Here is a 16,215-nt window from a genome sequence, read left to right on the forward strand (position 1 = left end):
TTGGGTGTGCACAGCGAATCTTAACTTCGTACTGAGAGGGTTAAAGGAGAATTTGATTAAAATTTTGGCACCAAAAATTTCAAACCAATTTGCGGTTGAAAGTTTGAAATTACAAAAAATTTATTTTAGTTTAAATATTGTTTAAAGTTTTAATCGCCATTTTTGAGATTCAAAATTGTTGAAGTAAAAGCAAATTTACGCCCTCTATTGGAGAAGGAACAAACAGACTGTTCGCAACTTATTCTCTGGTGCACCAGCAAGTACTCCCTATTAAGGACTCAATTTCTGATTTTTCGATCTAACCTGATAGTTTAGCTCTCTTGAAAAATTGTCTGCTATGCTCTTCAATCCCTTTTCCTGTGGATGGTCATGAAAATAATGGAACCGTTGGATTTGAGGAAATTTTTGGGGCAACAAAGAAATTAGGTAGACAAATAAATGTGAGAAACGTTTTACTTCGAAGAGTTTGGAATTTTCATAGTTTTCAATTAAGGCACGACAAAGGTACAAAATCGGTAGTCCGAAGTGGGGACCACAATGCAGCTGTAATACTTTAACATTGCACAGATGTTTTTTGACATATACTGCTCTCCATTGATGGAAATCCTTTTTATTTTGATACATGACTAAGATTAGAATTTTTTTAAACATTAAAAAATTGCTTGATTTCGACATGGGTACTGACAGTGTTTTGCACCATTTCCCAGTCAGTCATTTTTGCAAGGTACTCATTCCTGCAAAGGACTCAAGGATTCCTCTTCTTTCCGGACTGAATTCATATAAATTTCCTTCTCAAAAGTCACCAATTCAAGGCCACATCCGTACACGCAAACTGTATACTTAAACCTGGTATCAGAGAAAACAAAACAATTGGTTGATACATCTTTTGGAACATCGATTGATTAATACTACAGCTTTTGGACCAAAATGGGCAACAATTTAGAAGCAGCAATTTTTTTTTTGCTTTCATTGTGGTGCCATCATTTTTAAACTTACAGATCTCAAATTCTGCTGAGAAGTTAAGAGCTTCAATTATTATGGGCTGTTTATGCACCAAGTCAGACACTTTTCCACGTTTTTGATCCCTTCATTGGCTCATTGCCTTCATTGCCTTATGAAGAAAAAAAAACTCAATAAGTGCAAAATTTGAGTATTTGGTTTATCACAAAGCATTTTGTAATAAAACGTTTGAGACACAAATCTTTGCAATTTATCACACTGTATTTGAAACGTAAAATTAAAACAAAAAAAAAAACAAAAAAAAACAAAAAAATATGAAAGTTAGTTACTCACGGGTCTAAGAAACTCAATCCATGAATGTCTGCTATGACTGATTGATACTCAGCTACATACTGTAGAGATAAATTTGTCCCATAAGTGTAAGCCCAAAGTATAATTCGCTGATCTGTTGAGGTAGTAAAAATCCAAGGATTGTCACGACAGAATAATATGCCTGAAAGAAAGCACAAGCCACAGTAGCTTATTACACACTTCCTTTGAACCGGGTAAGGACGTTAAAAAATTAACAGTGAACATCAAATAATCAATTGGAAGACTTTTCAAGACTTAGCGTTATTCAAACGGCAATTTCAAGATGAAAAAATTCCAGATTTAACATTAAATGTGCAAAAAACCCTTTCCTCGATTGCATCATACCAAAGGAGATGGTAGTTTTATTCTGTAAATAAAGAAAAAAACAAAAATTGTTGCAACTCTGAGTTCCTGGAGAACATCAGTATATTCAATTATGTACTCCCTTTTGAAAAAAAAAATGGGTGCAGTTAGGGTGAATTTAACAAAAATCTCTCAGAGGAGGGAATGATTGGAGAACATTTCAATTTACTTTTTTTTTTTTTTTTTTAAATTTCTTAATTTCTTAGAATTTTATTATTATACAACTCAAAAAAAGTTAATAATTTTTTTAGGTGGGGCACCCCGATATAAGAAAATGTACTGCGAAGAGATAACATTTCCTTTAGACCAGAGTGACGGTTTTCAGAAACACTAATGGAAATTTTATATCCAGTCTGAGACATACGTATAAAGTAACTGTTATGATCATTAGCATCAGCCAGCTGATATAACAACTCACTACTAACCTGAGACTTGTGCTTCATGAGCACAATCAAACGTAAATTGTTTCACCAGGCATTTTTCATCCAGCAGAAAATAGCTTAAAGTAATGGCAGTATCATCTCCACCAGTTGCCAAAATAAAAGCATCACCAAGTGGTTGCAAGTCATGACTATTGATTCCTGACTGATGAGCGTGGAAGGTAAAAAGAGGAGTTGTTGGGCTCTGGATGGTGTAGCCACAAGAAAGTTTGTCCATACTAGAACTCTTGGCCACGATTTCCCACACAGCAACAATGCCTTCAGTGGTCATGGTCAACATTAAAAATCGAAAAACTTTTTTTTGATCATCTTTGTTGATTTGTTTTATGCGAATCCCCAGTATACAAGCCTCATGATAGTATATTTCTGCTACCACCGAAATCTTCCTTGAATCGTCACTAAAATGAAATATCCTGCAAATATTGAAGTGATTAGCGATATCAATTCATTGAAATAAAACTGAGACGAATTCTATCCACTATATCAGCTTTTTAAATTCTTTAGATTCATTCGACTGTAACTTCTAAAGATCATATATAGTTGGAAAACTAAATTTCTTCCATAAGAGTGAGAAAAAATGGTTCCAAAATAAGGGGAATAAACAGGAGGAGGGGGGGATGGCTTAAATTGTTTTTAAAATTAGGCAGGACTGATCTATCTGCAAAGAAGGTTATACAATGTATACGTAAGGCTGTTCTATTGGTTGTCGGTAAGCTACCAAAACAGTTCGGTCAAGAAAAAGTTACAATAAGAGCGCTCTTACCGATAGCGATCTGAGTTTTCGGAGCTGACAAAAATAAGCTATTGCCATTTGTACACCTATTTTACGCGCCGCAGCACCAGGCAATCTGACAAACCAACACAAGGGGCAACAATGTATTGAGTGCGAGCTCTCAAAACTCCGATAAGGCTGGCTGCTAACGATATCATCGTCACAGTCGGTGCTGCCACCAATTTCGGTAAGAGACGATACCGAGAGCGTTCCGGCAAGAATTCGTTTGAACACCCCTACTTATACAGGGCCCAGTGGAATGCTTTGGTGCATGCTTGTTACGACTCTTAGTACAAAAATTTACTGTTATCTTGTTACTACATTCCCAAAATGGATGCATTTTGACATTTCGACGGTGAAACTACCAAACCACGTATCTCGTTTGCGGTGTTTAAAAATCTACGCTCGCATTTTATTTTTTTGAAGTAGACCAAATCAATATCATTCCTTGAAATTTTCACAGAATTTTCTCCGCACGATGAGGAAAAATCACAGAAATTTTCAAGACTGGACGTTAAGTAGTTTTTCATTTAAAAAATAAAGTATGACAGGAAGTCTGCGACGTCGCAAACCGAGATACGTGGTTCGGTAGTTTCACCGTCGATTTGTATTTAATTGCAATAAAAATGTGAAACATACCTGATGACGCCATCTGAGCAGGCTGTAAAAATGAAAACAGCTCTTCGAGATAAGCAAACTACATCCACCGCCATGTATCTTGCTTCTGGTTCACCTGAATCTTGTTTCTCAGTTCTTCTAGATCTATCATCACCTCTTAACATATGAGATGCCAGCTCAACCATTTTCTTGACTGAAATTTTTTAAAAATCAAGCAGAAAAAGAAAAATTACAAAATAGTTGAGATTGAGTGACTTTTCAAGTAGATAGTACACACATTCCTATTCCAGATTTTTGGATAGCCACAAGGTGTTTAAGATTTGGCAGTTGATATGTCATTGTAATGTGAGCCTTTGCACAGGCAAGGTTTTCCAATTTTATACCTCAAAAAGTATGATAAAAGTAGCAAACTCATACAAAAGGTACTACTTTAGGACAGTTCAATGGTAACAGGTGGAACAGGCCCTAAATTTCAATCAAAACCTTCAAAGCGATATTCAAATGATGTTGCCTCGAAAAATTCACACACAAAAAAGTAAGTAAATAGCTGGTCTCAAATGGATTACAATTAGCAAAAGGGAACCAATGCGATTGCATTGTTGTAAAAATCAGGCAGATTCACTTTTATTTAAAGAAAATGCATAGAATAAGAAACACTTTCTTTTTTTCTTCGCTTACAGAAAAATGGTTAAATTTTAAAGGAAAACCATTCTGTAAATTGAATCGCTGTAAATATAATTAATAGTTTTAAGGCAAAGAAAAAGTTGTACGATTTTAATAACGCTACTATCACAAACAACGCTAAATAACAGGTGGAACAGGCTCTAAGTTTTTATTGGCTCCCTTCTGCTAAATGCAATCAAATATGTAATGTAATTATCTTCAACTAAACTGATTCTTGAGTCTCATAGTACGATAGATTAAAAGAATGAAAAAGTGGGGAAAAAAGCAAAACCTCATCATCAGGAATGTCATACTTTTTGATGCAGCCATAGTCAAACTCGTAACTTTGATTTGAGCTCGTCCACCAGCAGACACGATCAAATACTCAATGTTGCCAGATGAAAAAGTTGTTGAATCCTCTGAATGTTGATTATTCAAAGTTTCTTCCCGTCCCCATGTAATTGATGCCAATGCTCTAATGCTGGAAACATGACTGCGAACCACACACTGATCAAAGAAATTTGACTGTGAATCTAAGTTCAATGAGGTTATAGAAGATATTCTCAAAGTGGTATCTTCACTTCCAGTGAGGAGGATATCAAAGTGCTCTCCATCTTCTGAAATTGTTTTGCAAACAGTGAGTGAGTTTATTTCCTTGCAGTGAAATCCTTCCTGAAAAAAATACAGCAACAGATCCTTTCAATACATAACAATCAACAACTTGGTGACCTTTCAAAAGAGTGTGATGGCAGATGAATTGTGAACATTCTCTGTGTTTTCAGTTTTTGGATCACCCTTGAATTTAGAATCAAAACAAGAGACATCTTAATAAATGATTTCGTTTGTTGTTAAAATTTTTGCACGGCAAGTCAGCCATCAGCCAGTCAGCTAATTGTATTTCAGCTCCTTTATTTGAACATGAAAACAAGGACAAAAATAGAAAATGTTCACAGAGAAACTTGACATGTTCAAAACGAGTAACTCTAGCCTGACTGGTAAGAAATCAACTGACAGGACCTATGTGAACGTAATCCAAATGTTACTCACCAGTAAAACAGAGTTGGAAAAGTTATCAACAGGGTAACATTTGACATGCACACTCTTGTCCTTGATCCAAACGAGTACAAGTTTTTCGTTCAGAATACAGTCCCAGGAACGGTGTCCGCCGCCACATTCTTCCCTCAACAAAATTTTCCGCTCATTGTAACTCCAAACTATCACTTGATTCTAGAAAAAATTATAGGATTTTGAATGTTACTTTCAAAGCTAAAAATACTAGAGAGAATTCTGATGGGCAGTTAGAACTTGGGGGTAGCCATTCAGTGTTAAGTCATAGCGTTAAGGAAGTTACATATTAGGATTATGAACCGTATGGAGTCATTGCGATGAAAATGTGTCGGATTTGTTATCAAACATGTATATTTAAAGACAGCCCTGTCAGAGGTTTTACATCTTTTTAATAGTGCATTTGGATTTACATATAAAGTGAAATGTACAGATACATTCTGTAAAGCCACGTGTCAATCGCTTAAAATTAGGTAATTGGAATTTAGATTTCTGTTAGACGTCTTACGTAAGTCTGTTAGGAACGATGATCTCATTATGGCATTCAAGTCATTGAAATGGTCATCACCTAGAAGTAACCTAATTGATTTTAAAAAAATTTCTTAGAATGATCAGATGGAGGGAAAAGTTTCATTGCGTTATATTCCATTTCAATCTTACCGCAGTGAACCCATGCACAATGATTCCAAGTGTTTGATTCAGGAATATCCTGGTTGGCCATTTAATCGGTAATTTTTCCGTGAGTAAAAGTTCCAATTTGTCATCATTTTTCGTCCAATGACGAATATAACCATCCCTTCCGATAGAATAGGCTTCTCCCGTTTCCTCATTCCATCGGACATCACACACTCCACCTTGATGAATTTTCTTAAAAGTTTGAGACACATTCTGGGGGATGAAAATTGAATATACATGTCAGCAGACTGAAGATAGGACTTTAAAAAGAATCTTCATTAAAATTTAAAGGAGGTACAATTTTTTTTAGTCAATTAAGACAAAACAAAGTGAGGTTGCTCAGAAAAAAAATGTTCCTGACACTGCAGGTCATCAACCCGATGCTGGGAGCTTTTGGGTTCCTACAAACTGCATGTGAACCTGAGGAATCTCTGGTCTTCATTATGATATAGTTAAATCTTTTTGCCCTTATATTATTTTTACTTAAAAAAAATTAAAGTAACATTTTCGAATACATTTTTTTGGGTATGTTTTTGTGCATAAAACTCGTACGTAAAATCCCAGGGGCAGCAGCAACATCTGGCTGTCTTCTGTCTACTCCAGTTCTCATGATACAGATACATGCTTTAATGGAGCTTCATTGAAAGGAGGTAAGGCTCACTTTGTTAATGGTGCCTTCTACACAACGAATGAGTTTTTCAATTCTTGAATAAGCACTTCAGTTTTTGACTTCTTATTCTTGTATCACATTTTTACTGGCTCAAGACACATATTACATATATTTATTTGGTATAAAACCTTAGTAATTAATTGTTTAAACTAATTAAAAAAATAAAATAAATAAATAATTTATGATGCTCATGGAAAAATCATGCAAACCAACGATAATTGAACATCAAAGAAAAAAAAAAATCTTCCATTTGAAGCTTAAGGATCTGAAATGAGTTGGAGGCTTTCAACAATTAAACAATTTGTTGCGTTGCACTGAGGATGGGTCCAATTAGACACAAAACGCGTCAGCAGTTAACTTCCTGAATGGTCCTAACTAGTGTTGCTCCAAACAGCGTATTTCTTTGAGGGAAAATTGTGCTCAGATGAGCATTCTTCCTTCTGAATTGAGATTTTTAGATTTCTGGATTTTTAACGAATGTTGGCTAAAAAGTTCCAAATTAATGTCTAACGACTCGTGCGTCTACCGCAAATCAATTTGTGAATTAAACAATTTCTTGCAGCTTACCATTGAAGTTTCTAAATTGTAAAAATAAATTGATCCAATTCTATCGCCGCAGAGTAAATGGAGCCCTGACAGTGATGCACATGTTAACCAACGCTCTTTGCTTGCTGGTAAAACACATTCTTCATGTCTTTCAACAACTGTTGAATCTGAAAGCAGAGGAAAAAACTAATTACTGCTTCGACTTCAGAAATAGGATATTACAAAAAAAAAATTCCAATGGTTGTTGATGAAATGAATAAAAAATAAGTTAAGTTTTCATTTTAAGTTCCATTTCCAATCTTTCTGAAAAACAATTATTTCTGTTTGAGAAGCTCAATTAAATAGGACAAAATGTCGGTGCCAATACAGCTGAAGCTAAATTTAAACATGGTTCTTAGTTTTAAGAATTACTCCTCTTGTTTTAGATTCCCGGGTGAAGTAGCTTTAAAACATATCATCATGACATATGAAGATTATACACTAAAAATTTTCCAGACTCATTCAAAGAGGCATCCTGGAAAACAGGATAGCCTTCAGCTTTCAGCTTGATTTTTTTCTAATATCCCTTAAACTCAAGCTTAGAAAGGTTCCTACAGAATAAACTTATGACTTAAATTGGGTAAGTATCCAAAATGGGTCAGTGGCACTAGTCACAGAATCAAGTTTTGATGGTTTAAGCTCGCAGGTTGGGAAAAATTGACAGGATTTTTCCAAACGCCAAAATTCTACAGGATAATCAACGGAGACAACGCTTATCAAACACACGGCATACGATATCATCTACTGCAGTAGTGCACACAGTAATTTTTTCCACCCTGCCCTTTGGTTTCATCCCTGTAGACCATTAAGCAACCGGTGCCAATGTGTGTGACACTGATAGATGAAAATACGGAGGAAGAAACCATGATATACACCCCTGCGGTGGGCAATGTCATACGCTGTATTTTTCAATGAGTGATATCACTTCCAATATAGGACGTAATAACAAGGTGTTTGAACAGATCTCATTATCTTTAGCTAATCCATAGGCGTAAGCTATCAAAAGACGATTCTTTGACTGGCCTGATTGAAAGCTGACTAACTTGAAGGCTGAAAAAATATAGGTTTGAGGCAAAAGAAACTACACATTACCATTTTCATCGATACGATGCCAAAGTTCCAGGAGTCCCTCAGCGACACAGGTGACGAAAATTTCATCACTTAACCAGTGGATAGAAAATATTTTACTCGAACTGATTTGAACTTCAGATAGAAGGGTAATTTTGACAGTCCCATAACTACTATTGTCTGAAAAATTAAAATAAAACAACTCCTCTCAATTAGAAATATTGACGGTTAACAGAGACCTTATTAAAAATAGAATTAACGATTCTGAATACTTGTGTAAAACTTCTAGATCTGATAAAATGGAGAGAAGCTAACCACAGCTGTCCCAAAAAGTTAAATTTAGTTATGGTCGGTTGACAATGATTCAGAGCAAAGCTTATTTGAAATTTAATTTAATCTATTCGACAATGCAGCAATGATGAAAATTCTAGGCTTGATTATTCATTTTTATGCTAAATATTTTTTTTCTTCAGTTCTAAGTAATGAATTTTTCGGAGGTGATGGTGTTACAGGATGTATCATTTTATTGAAGTGTCACTAACTTTTTTCTAATTAGTGCTGTTTATGTTTCGAACATTTGTAACTTTAAAAAAAAAACCAACAAGCAGAGTAGCAATAATGTTCATCAATATCATACATTATAAGTGTCCTCTAACTTTAAAGAGACATCCTTTTAGGTACACGCAACTTGCGGAAGATAAGTTCCAAGTTTTTTTTCAGTTTTTACACACTTGTCAAAATTTAAACTTGGTTTATTCATTTTCTAATTTATTTTCAGTAATGATATACGTATTTCTTTTTCATTCTTTATGCATTATATTACAGTAGACATGTGCGATTAATCGAAAAATAATCGAATAATCGATTAATCGAATCTTTTCGATGTCGATTTTTTCGATTAATGATGGGATCGATTTTTATCGACTAATCGATTACGCACGTCGAATTAATCGAAATCGAAACCTCTTTTTTGATAGTTTTTCTCCTTCCTTCTTAAAAAAAATCCAATATTTCGTAACTTTCGCATCGAAGAACGTATTTATTTCTTCTACTAAATGATGCCTTAAAAAAATACATTCATCATTTCAGAGAGATTTAGCCATTAAAAAAATTGAGTTCATTTGCGTTTCTTAAAATTATTCCAATGTTAAAATTGCATTCCTATGGTACCTGATGCTTGTGAGTTTTGAATGAGAAACAATTAAGTACAGAGAAAAATTTTAAAAAAATTCATTTGTTCTGGAAAAAAAAGTTTAAGAAGAAAATTGAAACTAAAAATAATTCTTTCAAGTGTCAAGTCACATAAAACTTCTTAATACCAAATAATTGTCAGAATAAGTAAGTACTTCAGAATTTTTCTCAACTGGCATAAATCATAGGTGCTTAAAGACAATAATTAACATTAAAATAATTACTAAAAATTCAGGGCGTTCGACACTTTTCAAAAAAAAGATCCCTAATAATTTTTTGATTCCTTATGACCAAAATGCAAAATATTCCCTGGTCATCAGGAATTTTTATAGTGAAAATCTTGCTAGTCTTGCTAGAAAAATAACAAATTAGTGAAAGCGTGAGTTTTTCAAATAATCTTTTAAAAAGTTTTAATACAGCTTTTACTGTTTTTAAAAAAATTTCGATTATTTTATTAAAAAGAAGGTTTCCTTGTCATGGATTGGTTAAAGGCAAAATGAGTTAAAGGATATTTGCTTTACCTTTCTAATACTTGAACCAACTCCTGGAAAAAATAAATAACGGCTAAAATATTTTTGCCTGAATTGAGAAGACCGAATGATGATACTTAAAGCGATCAAGAATTTATCGAGGCGAATGTGTTCAATGACTCAGTTAAAATTAATTCAGCTTTGGTTGCAACAAAAAATTTGCTGCTATTATGGGACAACTTTAACTAACTTTATTAGTACTGACATGCTAATGAAAGGAGCTTAGGTATAATTTGTGGAATTAGACTGAATCACCGCCTGAATTCAGCAAATAACTTTTGTGTTGCCCGGCAACAATTTGAAAAAATCCCATACTTTTGAACGTTTTCTTCCCATATTGAAGCACCAAATAGAAATACACAATTATAAATCTTAAAGGCACTAAACAGTATAAATAATAACATAACATCAAACGCAGCAGAAAAAAAAAATTGTACGAAATAAATCACGGAATAAATACAAAATAACGAATAATCACCACAGCCTAACCTCGGAACTCACATCTCTCTTCTCTCAATGTGATCCGATTCGCATTTTCCGCGGTAAAAATAAAAAATCCGGCAGCTTGCACGCAAAACAAAATTTTCGATTAATAATCGATTAAATCGATTATTTGAACCGATCATCGATTAGTGATCGATTACTTTTAAAACAATTAAACGATTCTCGATTATTCGATTATTGAATTAATCGCACATGTCTATATTACAGTATTTCGTATTTCTCCTCTATAATCCGTGAAAAACAATAGAACAAAACAGTAAAATAATATCATGCAATAAAATTGTTGTTCTGCTTTGAAACTGCTTACCTTGAAATAACAAAACAGTTCCACAGATAGAGGCAAGTGAGACAAACTTCCTAGACGTGGAAACTGACAATAGATGATAATTGGAAAACCTCCTGTCGTAGAATAAAAGCTTCCACTTAACACTATTTAAAGAGCTACCTAAAAGGAAGCCTTTGTCTAAAGAGGCAATCACATTACCACTTTTCACTAAAACTAAGCTTTTCAAATTAGAGCATCTGAATGCACTGGGACAGAAAGCACAGCCATCTAGGAGAGAGTTCGTAGAATTTGTCATAGAAAAATTCTTCAAGAGGTCACTTGATGCACTAGTTTCTTCTGAAGTGGCCCTACAGACACTTAAGCTAGAGAAGGGACTTAGACTATTGAATTCTTTACTTAATTCTTTTCCTAATATCACAGATTCAGAGGTATCACATTTTGCTGATTGTTGAGGTTTATTGATCTCATGAATATCAGCAAGGCATGAGTCAAAATTGAAGTCAATGTGGTTTGTTTCGACTTCAGATGTATTTGTAACTGACCACAAGCACAGTCCACCATCGGCTCCACCAGTTACTATCAATCCGGCAGATGCGTTCACATCTACAGCGCAAATGGATGCTCCTTGATGTGCTTCTTTCCGCATTGTATTTTCACCTTTTTCGGTCCAAGCACACAACATACCATCCTACAAAATAAATAAGCTTGAAATATCAACATAGTCAGTTTTAAATTAAACAGGTGCAATCAAACAACATAAAAAAAGTAGCAGATAAAGTACGTTGATCATTGAAGTCATAGACTTATAACACAATCATTAAGTTTATGATTGAGGTATTGTTCAAGTCCACTGGACAAAATGAGAATACGGTGAATTGGATTTAGATGATTGATCAGTCTTTCGTTTCTGCACTGTCACGAGCTCTCTTTGTTATGCCTTCATTGGGCAAAATAGTGAACAAGCTAAAGGCACATTCTAAGAAACTGACAACAGCTGGTTATTAACTGGCCAGACCAAGAGATGCCTTGATAATCCACTGATGGATAAATGATGGTTTAGTAATTTGCCTAAAGCACAGAATAAGATTTTACTTCTATAAATCTGCTCTTTAGGTTGTTATAAAGAAACTAAAGGGTTACACCCCTTGGCCACTTTGCTCCCTCAAAGGTTCGCTTCGCGAATCTCTGTGATTTGATCAAATTAGAGCAGGCACATTTACGAACTGTCTCCTATCGATAGTCATAAAAATCACGAAAATCGAAAGAAAAAAATCGGTAGATCAAAAGAAAAAACTGAGAAAAAATGAATATTTACATTGTTTAAATGAGAGAAAGCACAATTATGTTACGTAATATAAAAAAACTTGGGTCATATTTCCAAAATCTGAAAAGAACCGGATTAGTTAGGGACTAACGTCAGTTGATAGCTGCAAAACTCACGGAAATTAACCCTATAGAAAAGTAGAAAGAACAGTTACAAAAAGAGAATATTTAGGGGGTCAGAGAGTTTATATTGAGACTGCATAATATGTTGATTCATTTGTAGGCTGAATAGTTACGCGTCTACCTCTGCAGGGGTCATGAGGTCTTGCTTTAGAATTATCTGTGCTAGTAAGAAGTACGATCAATCAGAGCTGGGAAAATAAAATTGAAGAGGGGTTTCATTTTTCTAAGACCCCATAGTCCAATATATTAAGAATGTGGAACAAGAGTCATAAGGTGAGATGTTTTACCTCTCCTACGCTGATAATATTTTTGTTTTTTGAATCGTTCAAAATTGCACTCTGCCATACACGTGCTGTATGACCAAATATTGTGGAAGTGAGTGCAATATTGGCAGTTGTCCAATCATTTTCAGTCTTGAAATTGACTTTCCAAAATCGTACAGTCCTATCGTCAGATGTTGAGACTATAAGATTTGATTTTGGGCAGTAGTTGACGGAGAAAATAGCGCCCTGAAAAATCAAGGATGACAGGTAAATATACAAGGAATAAGAAGTTAAAAAATAAAGACTATATTGTAATCCTTGCTCCCCCATGGTCCATGGCTAGACCAATGCATTGATGAAAAAAAAAGTTCCAGTGAGTTATATAATGTAAAAAATGTTCAGAATCAGTAAAGCATTGATTGCTTCGATAATTACTGTTTCATATTAGCTGATGAAATCAGAAATGCAAAAAAGGATTGGGTACTCTTTGAAACAGGCACCAGTTTGCACTTGAAGAGAGAATCTAGAACAGAATTCTATCAAGATTGTAGTATCAGCCTGCAAGAATGCTGTCATCAGGTTATTAATACAATTTTACATGCTGCAAAGCATAAAACAATGGTGAAACTGCAAACATGCGTATCTTGGTTAGCTGCATTGCAAACTTACTGTCATACTTAATTTTCCACATCAAAAACTACTAAACGTCATTTTTGGAAAACTTCAGTGAATTTTTATCTCTATGTACTTAAAGAATATTCTGTGAAAATTTTAATACATCATGTTGGTTTGGGGTCCTTTTAGAAAATAAAGTAGGAGGGCGGATTTTGAGACACTGCAACCGAGATACTATTTTTGCAGTTTCACTGTTGAAAAGCATCTTACAGTCAGGACTGAGGTGCAACAAACGATCTCATTAATCAATATAAAATCCAATTAAAATACTAAAACAGGGGTATCTTGAGAGCAAATTGAAAAAAAAAATAAAGGAGCATCAAGATATACCGATAAAAATAAATGTTGGATTTGTTCTGATAGAGCTTTAGATTTTGACCTCCCCTTTACCCTCTGTCAAACTAGTTGATAAAAGTGATTCTACTGTTCGATTTGCCTATCTTACACATTTGAGACTTGCTTGCATGGAGTTTCAATTTCCTTATCAAATGAACAAACCTTATGTCCTTTCAAAGTGAATAATGTTGGACTAATGGCATCAGTGGGTTTCCAGATCAAAATATTTTGCATGACAGTTCCTACCAAAATGACACAAGTAGTCCAAGAGGCTCCTATAATTTTACCTGAGTACCTATCAAAATGTGTTAAGGTTCAATTGATGAAAATATTCATTAATTTTGGAAAAAATAAACCAAGTTTTAAACACAATTTTGCAACAACATAGAGGTTAAAAGTGCAGGAAGAAGAAATATTCATTTCTCTCTCACTTTATCATTAGTATACGAAGAGGGACTTTACCAGTTGCTCTATGTTTTTGAGTCTTATTGCTGTTGACAAAATCTTGATTAGGAAATCTGTGCAATGATACCAGCAAAAAGCTTCATCCAGAGATAACTCAAGAGTTACAATTATCCTCCCTGATGCAGTTTGTGGAACCGTTGATTATTAAAAAGATGTCTCAGCTCAAAACATTTTAAATAGAAAATGCACTATTAAAACAGGTATTAGTACAGCTTCAATTGGACTGCATCATGCAGGAAGGACCCACTATTTCTGGCTCATTAAGGGATGAAGGTGTGAGTCATAAGTTTCCCTATGCAGATACTTGCTTTTTACATACCATTTTAACAAGGATCACTTTGGCTTGGACCAAATTCCGCGACCAAGAAACATGTTAATAAAAAGCAAAATTCACACAAATGAAAAAGGATACACAATACACTGGTCCTCACAGTAGGCAATGCTTTCTTTGGATTTTGAACTACACTTCCACAGTGTCACAGAGTTATTCATTCCCACGGTCAGAAATGAGTTAGCATCAAACCATTTTACATCCCAAATCCATATGTTGTCAAGCCAGGTATCAATCACAGTCCTGAAAAAAGCCGAGTATAGATGAAACATTTTTCAGAAATGCATTTGCACCTATTGAATGCCAAGGCTGAAACATTAGGGATTAAAAATTGAAAAAGCCTGAATTACAGAAAAAATCTGTACCTTGGACAGTCTTTGGCAAAATCCCCACTGAAATTCAACTAAAGGAGTCATTGGGTTTTTTCTCAGCTGAATTTTAACAGAGATAAATCAATTGTGAGGACAATGAGACGTTGAAGATACATAATACTGTGTTGAATGTTTGATAAAAGACAGGATTTTATTCTTACTTATTTATCCATTTTATTTGTTGATTTTCTTTTATTTTAAAAGTATTTAAATAAAAAAATTTCAATGTAAAGAAAAATCTAATTTTAACAGAGAGAATACTTACACATTTATTGTACCATTGAAACTGACAGAGACCATAGAGAACTCTTTTCCGCCCCAAATGATTGCTCTACTTGAAACTTCAGAAGAATCTTCAAGGAAGGTAATACCATAAATATTTTGGCCTTGGAGGATTTGTTTCTTGGATTCAATTTTTTTTGTATTAATGTTGTAAATGTGCAAGACATCTCCAACTCCTGGAAAAAGTTGATACACAGGTTTATTCAATGCTTGTTCAGTGACATTTTGAGAGATTAAATTTCATCACCAAATTCATTAAAAATTAGAAGCAGGATAAAGAGTTTTTTTTTTCCGATCCCAGATTATGCTCTAGGTACCTATTTCCTTTTTAATTAGGATGAAGAGATTGAAAGTAAATTGCACTTGTAAAGAGAAAAAACTAAATAATGAGATAAGACTCTGAACAAAATGAATGTGTTCGGTGTTGCCATCGCTCTACGAATGTGTGATTTTATACTATGGCTATAATTCTGAAAAATGTAAAGCCCAGGTAGAACAGCTGTATGATGTTTCCTCTTGAAATAGACTTTTTATCATTTAGTTCTTGGACCAAGATGCGAGTTATTCAGCAAAGAAGTGTTCCCTTATTTAACACTTATGTAACTGCGCCTGACACAAAATTTCAACAATCAGGGCTGGGCGAAGGCGCGCGAAAATCAAACCCAGCTTAAATGTGACATTTTCTAGGATAATTTTGGTCCAAAGAATAGAAACCAGAGGAAACTTGGAGAGAAGATATAGATTTTGCTAAAATGCAAATATCACATGTTAGGAATATCGAATATCTGCACGGTTACAACTTGCAATCCAAGACATGTGTCTTTGAACAGCGATACTGAGAAATTACCTGCAATAATGAAGTGATCTAGAAACTTAACACAGGAGACACGGCATCTGCTGAAAAGGGATTTGAAAAATCTGCGTTCAATGGGAACTTCTGACACTTGAGCCTCTGCGGCCATGATTTTGATACTTTTTTCACGAAAAATTGCTAGCCCGAGAGAGTAACACTTTCTTTGCTTTGTAAAATCTACAAAATCACATGAAGATCCGCAGAATTACATTCACGGTCACATTTTTAAAAACACCGAACACTTAAAAAAACTGCAAGAAACTGACATCTAATTTCCACAATGATAAGCGTGATAAGGAGGAGCACGTTTTCTAACCTCTCTCAGATGTTTGTTTATGCCTGTTTTTAGTCCGTTCCTTGTCCGTTCCTCAAAATCCAAAAAAATTACTCTAAAGTTCCAAAAAACAAATCAAAAAGGAAAATGGATAGGAACGGAACGGCAAAATTAATCA

General features: G+C 34.4%; 1 protein-coding gene across 1 annotated transcript; it reads right to left on the reverse strand.

Annotated features, from left to right (window-relative positions):
- Positions 1 to 437: 437 nt before the first annotated feature.
- Positions 438 to 16,066, reverse strand: LOC109034379 (tRNA (34-2'-O)-methyltransferase regulator WDR6). Its single transcript, XM_019047494.2, has 15 exons — positions 15,758 to 16,066; positions 14,894 to 15,086; positions 14,339 to 14,500; positions 13,624 to 13,756; positions 12,475 to 12,696; positions 10,763 to 11,429; positions 8,255 to 8,410; positions 7,145 to 7,290; positions 5,893 to 6,120; positions 5,215 to 5,394; positions 4,482 to 4,839; positions 3,526 to 3,697; positions 2,100 to 2,527; positions 1,294 to 1,453; positions 438 to 846 (listed from the first exon to the last, which is right to left on the reverse strand). The coding sequence occupies exons 1-15, from the start codon at positions 15,870 to 15,872 to the stop codon at positions 729 to 731; spliced, it is 3,438 nt and encodes a 1,145-aa protein (XP_018903039.2). The 5' UTR covers positions 15,873 to 16,066; the 3' UTR covers positions 438 to 728.
- Positions 16,067 to 16,215: the final 149 nt, after the last annotated feature.

Source organism: Bemisia tabaci, chromosome 4 (assembly GCF_918797505.1).
Source record: "Bemisia tabaci chromosome 4, PGI_BMITA_v3".
NCBI lineage: Eukaryota > Metazoa > Arthropoda > Insecta > Hemiptera > Aleyrodidae > Bemisia > Bemisia tabaci.

Bases quoted from the DNA above. Each gene is read 5' to 3' on its own strand.
- LOC109034379 (XM_019047494.2), bottom strand. From the start codon at position 15,872: ATGGCCGCAGAGGCTCAAGTGTCAGAAGTTCCCATTGAACGCAGATTT. The intron at 14,501-14,893 runs GTAAGTATTCTC...GGCTTTTTTCAG, and splicing joins TTCAATGGTACAATAAATGT to GACTGTGATTGATACCTGGC. The intron at 3,698-4,481 runs GTATGACATTCC...AAAAAATTTCAG, and splicing joins GACTATGGCTGCATCAAAAA to TCAAGAAAATGGTTGAGCTG.